This window comes from Chinchilla lanigera, unplaced genomic scaffold (genome assembly GCF_000276665.1).
Source record: "Chinchilla lanigera isolate Chin_1 unplaced genomic scaffold, ChiLan1.0 scaffold00024, whole genome shotgun sequence".
Classification (NCBI taxonomy): Eukaryota; Metazoa; Chordata; class Mammalia; order Rodentia; family Chinchillidae; genus Chinchilla; species Chinchilla lanigera.
The window spans coordinates 16,551,739-16,561,036 of NW_004955425.1; the positions used below are offsets into that span (position 1 = coordinate 16,551,739).

A 9,298-nucleotide genomic window follows, 5' to 3' on the forward strand; every position below is an offset into this window, starting at 1 on the left:
GCGGAGCCGACGCGGGGCGGGCGGGCTTCACTGCGGCAGCGCCCGGCAGGCTCTTCCAGTTGTGCTCACCGCTGCGCGAGACCGAAGTGCGCCGTTCGCACCGGGGGTCACAAGACAAACTCCAGGTCACACAACTCATCTCCGGAGCGCCGTTTCCCGGACACATGGCGCCCGCCAGCTGGATTATCCTGAATTAACAGTCCTGCAGTCCCCGCAGCAAAGCGGGGCAATGCTTCCTACTTAAGACTAAGCCCGCAGAACTCAGTCACAGAAACACAGTCTGCGACTTTGGAGGAAACCGAAGAAAAAACAAACTGTCATTCACCCTACCCAGCTGCGGCGAACTAGTATTATGTTTGAGCTATGCGAAGATTTACACCTCTCCGGCTTTGTTACAAAAGCGCTCAATGCTCCTCTGCGGGCTTTTTATCAGCCTACCTAAATCTCACACTGTCTCTGCACCAATCTGAGTATTTTTAGTGCTGGTACATAGTGCTGGTACATATTTCTAGATAACAGAAACAAGGAAAGGGCTCCAGATTGCAATATCGGAAAATACAGAAAGAAAAAGTTTTTAGCCAATCAGTAGTGACGAAAATAAATCATGTTTACTTCCAGTCCAATCAAAATGGGACTTTTCGACCCATACAGATCCACAACTAGGAACTCCTCTGGTTACTCTTCAATGGAGTACTTGATAATAAACCTCCCTTCTAGAAATCCCGGTGAGCAGGTTCATTTCTGGCATACTAGTTTATGAGTGTTTTCTTTTAAGGTAAATTTTTAAATCCCAGTTACGGTTTCCTAGTGGCATTAGTTATTATAATCAAATTGAAAAATTCATCCTGTCCAATACAAATTTGCCCTGAACTTTATCTTAGAGATTTAAACATCTACTCAAAAAAAAGTTATCTTGTTAAGGAGTTTACAATAGTAATACAAATGTTCAAAAGACACATGGCTTTGATGTGCTTTCTCTAGACTGCCCAAGCTGAACTGTTTTGGAATAGGCTATGCTAGTAGGTTTTAAAAAAAAAAAAAATTACAAAGAAGTTGGATTTTAATCAACATAGTCTAATTTTGCTAATCTAAAGAGCGCAAGTAGAACTGTAATATGTACACAAAAACTATCCAAAAATGCATATTGGCTAGTTGGGAGAAAAGTTTCATTTTATTTGGGCAATCTTATTTCCAAGTCCACCTTCTGTATACACTGTGAAATACTTAATAAACCAGACTAAGAATTCTAAAATTTCAATTTAGATTAGTAAGTCAGTGAAATATCCTAGCATATGGAAAGATCAAAAAGTAAGGAGACCTACCTACATTCAGGTACCAATCAACAATTTGCTTTGTGACCTTGGGCATGTCACAATTATGATGATGGAAACTACCTAGTTATCAGTGATATCTCAGAAGCAACTGGAAAAAATACAAAGTCGTCTGAGATAAGACATGCAAATTACATAAATCCCACTAAATTATAGAGTATGGGTTGTCAGAGTACATTATATAAAACTGCCAGTATTTTCAATTTTATAGACAAACTCCTTTGAATTGGGCCCCTAGCAATTCCCACTCTATGTCAAATTGTGTCCTTGTTATGTCCTGAGAAGCAGGTAAACTCAACAAATCAAAATACTTCAAGAGCAGAAACAACACTTTTTAGAAGGCCATCTACCCCATTCCAATGCCTTACACTCTGGGGCTTGGGTTCTAACACGTGGTAGAGTGCTTGCCTAACATGCTCAAGACCCTGAGTTCAAGCCCCAGCACAGCAAAATAAAAAGACAGCATTTGCTTAGAAATAAACTCCAAATTCTATATTATGAATCCCTTGCCTACTGGCAACACCTCAAGTTTGTGGTACTAATTCATGGATATTTTGCTCTTGGAGAAACTTGAATGCATTTTTAGGCTACATTTTGTTTCAGGGGTATTATATTATTTTTGCTAACATAATTTTGTAAGTGGAATTAAAAAATTTTAAAGTCATATTTGAAACCTTAAAATATTTCTCTTTCATCCATGAGTTTCCTTACAATCTTTCATAAGCATGCTCAGAAAATGCCAGTGTTAGTCAATGAGAGAAAAAGAGTATTTTTAAGTACTACTAATTTTATTCACTGCAGTTGAAAAATTTAAAACATGGATTAGACCTTCTATTCTTTCCATCCCCACATAGAAATGTGTCCATTAAATGTCTATATGATTATATATAATCTAAAATGTACCAATAAAATTAATGTCTGTATGCACACCAATTCAAGCAAACCTTATACATGAAATATCTTCATCTACATAAAATATGAGATTTCATTTTTTTTTAAACCAAAAAAATTTATTTATAAAGACTACTTGGTTTATTTTTAAAACTGACTTATAAAGAAAGGATATATATTTATTTCAATGACAATTTATCAATGATCAGTAATTCACTGTTCAGTTTCACTAAGCAAATAACCCACTAGTTGTAAGTTTTCCACTTTCTGACTGAATATAATCATGGCAAGGGTCAGTTATCTACCCTCATGTGTACTAGTAGTTTGTGCCACTACAGGAATCTAAACTCAAAGAAACACACAAATGGGTAAGAAGTTAAATGCATGATTTTTATATTAGCCACCATTTATGGAACACATTGTGTGTTGGACACTATGTTGAGTACTTTACACATGTAATCTCACTTTAAGGATGAAGAAAATTAGGTGTAGAGAAATTTAAAACTTGCCTAAAAACTATGTATTAAGGAACATGTTTCCAAAAGCAGACCTTGTGGTATCAAAGATGCTCAACAGAAACAAGGTCAGTCACCAAGTTGCTTCCTCTTTATTAGCACAGATTATTCATAATTGATTTGCTCAATATTTGTTTAGCACTTAGATGTATCTCACATCCTACGGGGTTCTGGAGATAGGGCCTTTGTCCTTGAGAAACTCATAGTCTCTCTGGAAAGATAGACAACAGATATGGCTTAGTTTGTTTACTTAAGGAAGTATCAACAGAATGGCATACAAGATAAATTTAATGCATTTTAAGTAATACTTTTCAAATGTTGTAACTCACGAGGCTTTTAATTTCAAAACAAAGACTAGATTGAGTTTGTAAAGTCCTAGACTATATTCATCTAAGAATTGTGGTAGTCATATTAAAATGAAAGAAATCAAGTTTCATCTAAACTATAGAAGACCAAGAATAAAATGGAATATAAATTTATCTTACTATGTTTATTATTACATTTTGAATAATTTGTATCTAGGTATTTCCCTAAGCAATTATTTTGAATGAATTCCTCAATCACATAATGATAGCACAAATGTGGCTTCCTCAAGGAAGCCATTCCCGATTCCAAGACTAAGTCAAATTGCCCAATTACAGATTTCAAAACATGATGTACTTTTGTCTTAGTACTTATAACTACATTTACAGATGTTATATAACTGATTATTTTATATTTGATAGAATGTAAGCTTCATAAAGGCAAGAACAATTTATCTAGTTCAGCGCTCAGCGTGTACTAAGCCTTGCTAAGAGAATGTTATTGAATTAATTAATGAATGGAATATAGCAACATACACATTTTTCTTAATCCAACTTATGAAGGAGAGATGTAGAATCTGTGAATAAAGACTCAAGAGTAGTACTTCTTATTACCGCTACAGGGACACTCACTGCCCTTCTAATAATGCCATACAACACTGTCTCATGTCATCATGAAGGCACATTCTTATACAGCCCTCAAGAGCTTACGCTTCAGCAGAGAAGCAAGGCTGTTCCCAGGGAAATTTCTGAAGAACAGACACAGAGAAAAAGGTACAATTCATAAGAAAAACATTCATTTTGTTAACCAAACTACCAATTTAACACAAACCCAAAAACGATCTTCTAAGTGTATATCCAAAACACTAGTCTATTTTTAGGATTCTAAAGGAGAACAGTCTCTATGTCCTTGATGGAGCAACATACAAACAACTTTCTGTCTTCTCAATGCCATGTGGAAGGAGGAAGAGAAAAAAGGTATATAGGAAGAAAAGAAAGACAACACTTTTTATTGAGCCTTCTAATGCAGGCCAGTTTGCATTTAAATTCTGGCTGCACAGGACTCTTAACAATAAAACATTAGATACTTAGAATGTATTGGAAAATTCCCAATCTGCTCAGTGCAAAACTACAAGCAAAGAAATGGAAAATTTGCTGTTTAGCACATAAAGTTCTTTTCAGCGTGTCCTACAGCATTCTGCTCATCACCCCTCTCAGAAGTGCCCCCACTACTAATTACCATCAAAGTATGTCAGATCCAAGCTTACACGTTGAAAACAAGTTAGGTTCTCTGGTGGTTAACCTTGGAAGGAAGTGAATCCCACTTCTAGTAACTAGTAATGTTTGTGACAGTGTTTCCAGGTGTTTCTAGTGTCAATGGGCAGGCGTCCGGGTTTGCAACCTGAGGGCAGAGGCCTGCCTTCCATGTGGGAAGCACCATCCGATATAGGCTGGAGGCCTCAAAGGAATACAAGCAGGAGGAGGAAGAAACCGTGCAGCACATACTCCTTCTTCTACTTTGCCCACATCTGCCCCAAATTGGCTGCTCTGTTTCACCACATGCTGCCCCCATGTCATTCTGCCTCACCACAGGCCCAGGAGCAACAGAGGCAGGTGACCACAGGCTGAAACCTCTGACACTGTGAGCCAAAGTAAACCTTTCCTCTTCTAAACTGTTCTTCTCCAGGATTCGGTCACAGCTACCAAGAACTCCTCAACAGACGTGTTCCTGTTGGGCAAACAAGCTTTCAGTATACCCACAGGTCAGGACAAGAGTTGAAACTCCTAAGAGTAGCTCTATTCACAGCCATGAGAGCTCATTAACCAAAAAAATTAAATTTCTATCAAAGCAATACACAAAAGGCCAAAGTAAAATACACACTCAACAGCAATATTCAAAAATCTCATGTTAACTTTACTCCATTAATGGTCTTCACCCATGAAGCTATATATTGCATAATGAAAGCACTTTATTATAAGAACACACAGCTCTGAGGTATACTTCTCAAATTAATGGCATCTAGTTTCAAATTAATGGCATCTATACTTCTCAAATTAATGGCATCTAGAAACAAAAGCCAAAACAAAAGAAAACCTAGAAATGAAATAGGGGGAATCTTTAGTCATTCCTTTTTTCACCACATTCTTAAAGACCCACATGATTGCATATAATGAGATTTATAACCTACTACAAAACATAAATATGTAATAAAAACAAATTACTCTATATAAAGGAAAAGCACTGTCTTCTGGCTCTACATGTGCCTCACTACTACAGATAATTTATTTATTCAATTAGAGAGTGTATAAAATAGTATACCAATTCCAAAGCTTGTGTTCATGGAAGCTCAGTATTTGGAACCCAAAGTCTCATTTGAAAATCACAATCGACACACAATGAAAAATCAAACCTCAAAAACGACTTTAACTACAAACTTAGAATTTAGATTAACATCCCCAAAACACTGCACATTCTAGGGCACACGTGTGATATTATCGAAGATTAAATGGACACACGAAATGCTGTACTTTCTATCATTTTTATCAAAATATGCAACCACTTACATAAAGTGGTCAATTCCAATTCAAGGGTTTTAGGGCTGGGGAGAGCACTTGCTTAGCATGCACAAAGCTCTGGGTTCAACACTATAGTAGGAAAAAAAAAGTGTTTTCAGGGGCTGGGGATTTAGCTCAGCGGCACAGCGCCTGCCTGGCAAGTGCAAGGTTGTGAGTTTGATTCCTGGTACCGGAAAAAAAAAAAAAACTGTTTTAAAGTGTATTACCCAAATATACTGTAGCAAGCTAGAAATTAGCAGTCACATAATGTGAGATCATGAAAGAGTAAGAATCATGATTATTTCTGCCACTAATTACTGAATACCTTGAGTAAACCACTTTTCTCCTTTAGGAAGAACTTGAAAATACACAAGCTGACATAATCTTTTAAAGTTTCTAAAAATCTGATTCTAAGGCTTCCATGTAGTTCAGTAAATAGTAAAGTATATTTTTTCCTGTCATGTGGCAAATTCAAATCCCAAAAATGTTAAAAAGACTGACAACGCTGTTCATTCAGGAAAAGCAATTATTTTTAGCCAGAAAGTTCTAAGATTTGCTCTCTCTCAAAGGTCTAACAGAAGATGTACATATCATTAATACATACAAATAATACAGACCAAAACACTTCCCAAGTAAACAGTGATCTTTAAACATCATTGTAGATCTGGCCTTTGCTCTCCAAGTTTGGTCATAAAACTATTTAAATTTACAAATACTGTCATGAAACATGAAATGGAAGTACTTTTTTAATATTCTGAATTACAAATAAATCTTTACATTTGAAACCATTAACTTTGTATGACCTTACAGTCTTGTCTAAAGTTAATTACAAATCCTTTAACTTTTCTAATGACAAAAATTATCTGAAAATCAACCATTTGCTTTTATTTCTAAATGTGCATCAATGCTTCCTTGCCTCACCTTCAACTTTTTTCATATTCAGAAACTTTAAAATCTCATACAGTTACACATCTTTATGTTTCAGCCTTACATCATGCCTAGAAAATACTCTGCATAGATATTCCCTGGTATTTTCTTGTAGTAGTTTTATAATTCCAATTCTTATAATGAAAAACTTTATTAATGCATTCTTGCTTAATTACAAAAGGAACACAAAACAACTATAATAATTTCTATGAAATTAATAAAGATGAGAAAAGAACAACACCAAGTTCTGGCCAAGAATATAGTGAAAGGAATGCATATTTTATGGTAGTAGTGGTAATGTAAATTTGTTAACACATTTCTGGGAAGCAATCTGACTACTTTTAGTGATAGTAGACCTAAATCAGACCCTTTAATTTAGTACTTCCACTTCTTAGAAATCATCCTCAGAGACAGAGTAAAGAATACAGAAATTTTAATAGTATAGTACAAGTTTGGGGCAGTCAACTGCTGCGAGCCTTTCCTCAATAGCCAGGGGCAGCAGGAGTGCAGGTGTACGTAAGAAGCAAGCAATGTGAAGTACAGTGTTTTAAGATGGAGGAAGACTTAACCATGTCCGAATCCTGACGGAAATACATCAGAAAACAGGGATGAAATAGAAACTGTTTTTAAGACAAGGCCTAACCATGTAGTCCATGCTACCCAGGAATTCTCTAGATAGCTCAGGCTGACCTTAAACTCCCCATCTTTCTGCCTCAACCTCCCAGTGCTAGGATTACAGATGTGCCAACACCCAGATGAAACACGTTTGTGGGGCTGGGGATTTAGCTCAGCGGCAAAAGCGCCTGCCTGGCAAGCGCAAGGTCGTGAGTTCGGTTCCCGGTACCGGAGAAAAAACAAAAAAAAAAAAAAAAAAAAAGAAACACGTTTGTAATGTAGCAAAATATAATCAAAGAGACTGTCAAAAATAACAAGTAATGTAGTCAGTCCATTCAGTAGGGATGAAAAGCAAACAAAAATGAGGGAAAAAAATAAGGAAATGTGATGAATGATTAAATGAACAAATGCTTATACTTAGGAACAGGTAGAACTGACTGGGAAGTGGTATGAGTGTGCCAGAAATGTCCTGTATCTTGATATGGGTGATGGTTATACCAGCGTAACATATGTAAAAATAAATTTTGAAAGTGTGCAGGGTGTTCATGATTCTAAATATCATTATGCTTTCCTTTATTTAGTATATTTAAAACACATCATTATTTGCAACATATGAATAGTCATTTCTCCCTCAAAGGTTCAGTTCTATTATGAAGCCTGAATGCCTTATACAAATGAGAATACTCTCCGTTTTACAATTTTGTTTTACCAATTGTTTTCACTGTTTTGCCTGAAGATATGATTCCTAGAGAGTATCAAAATAGCCTTCATTTTATTTTAGTCTTCACTTTCCCCCTGAAAACTGTGTCACAACATAATAAGAAACACCCAAGTTTACAAAAAGTGTTGTCTATTTGAAAAAGTTCATCTACTTGTCAAACATGAATCCCAGAAAGTACATTAGTTTCAACACTGGGCATGAAAACACTTCTTAACTCATTCCCTGAAAATGAGATGACATCTACCTGCGAGAGGAGGACAGGAAAGTATCCTGGAGGACAAGCAAGATTACAAACAATAGAGGAAAATGGAGCCTGAATAATATGAACACAAGACTGGGAAAAAAGAAGGCCTCATGGCCACAATCACAAATCTTACTACATTTTCAATAATAAGTAACAGCACTCTTTATCGGAAAAGTAACAAAATAGACAGACCCTTTCTGAGGGGCTGGGGATTTAGCTCAGCAGCAAAAGCGCCTGCCTGGCAAGTACAAGGTCGTGAGTTCGGTTCCCGGTACCGGAGGAAAAAAAAAAAAAAAGACAGACCCTTTCTGAAATAAAGTGTACAAGTAGACTCAATCATAAGGGTGGACTAAAAAAAACACTGACTCAAAACTTTCCAACAATCAGCTCCCACCATATGCATAAATAACAGGCCAAACAAAAGCTAAAAGGGAATCACAAAACAGTCATTGCGCCCAAAGAGGAGCTGGAAAAAAGAAACAAAGTACAAGAAGAAAAGAACCACCAACCACTCAGACAGTATGATTATCTATGCAGAAAATCACAAAGATCTTCAAAACAGGTCCCAGAACTGTTCAGCAAGTTTGCAGGATACAAGATCAATATGCAAATACCAATTAAATTATAATATGTCAGAACTACAAACTGAAAATCCAAATTTAAAAATACTACTACTTGTGGGGCTGGGGATTTAGCTCAGTGGCAAAGCGCCTACCTGGCAAGCGCAAGGTCGTGAGTTCGGTTCCCGGTACCGGAAAAAAACCAAAAACCAAAAACAAAACAAAAAAAATACTACTACTTTCGATACCACACATACAAAAAGTGTAACTGTAACAAAATATGTGCAAGACCTCTAAGCTTAAAACTACAAAAGTATTACTGAACAAAAGACTTAAATAACATGCATGTCAAAGGACTCAATGTGTTCCAAATTGATCTACAAAGCAACTCCAATCAAAGCAAGCCTGATCAAAATAAAGTGTAAAATTTTTGTTGATGTTGACAAACTGATTCGAAAATCAAAAGAATTGGAATAGCAAAAAGAATTGGAAAGTGCCTGCCTGGCAAGCGCAAGGTTGTGAGTTTGATCCCCGGTACCGCAAAAAGAACTGGAATAGGGGCTGGGGATTTAGCTCAGCGGCAAAAGCGCCTGCCTGGCATGCGCAAGGTCGTGAGTTCGGTTCCCGGTACCGGAG

General features: G+C 36.6%; 1 protein-coding gene across 1 annotated transcript in view; it reads right to left on the bottom strand.

Annotated features, from left to right (window-relative positions):
- Jmjd1c (jumonji domain containing 1C) overlaps nucleotides 1–814 on the bottom strand; it is a 209,239-nt gene extending 208,425 nt beyond the window's left edge. Inside the window, exons 1-2 of the mRNA XM_013514771.1 lie at nucleotides 799–814; nucleotides 70–119 (exon numbers count right to left, since the gene is read on the bottom strand). Coding sequence (XP_013370225.1) covers nucleotides 70–119; nucleotides 799–814 — 66 coding nt within the window. The remainder of the gene's footprint in view (nucleotides 1–69; nucleotides 120–798) is intronic.
- Between the last annotated feature and the right edge of the window lie 8,484 nt (nucleotides 815–9,298).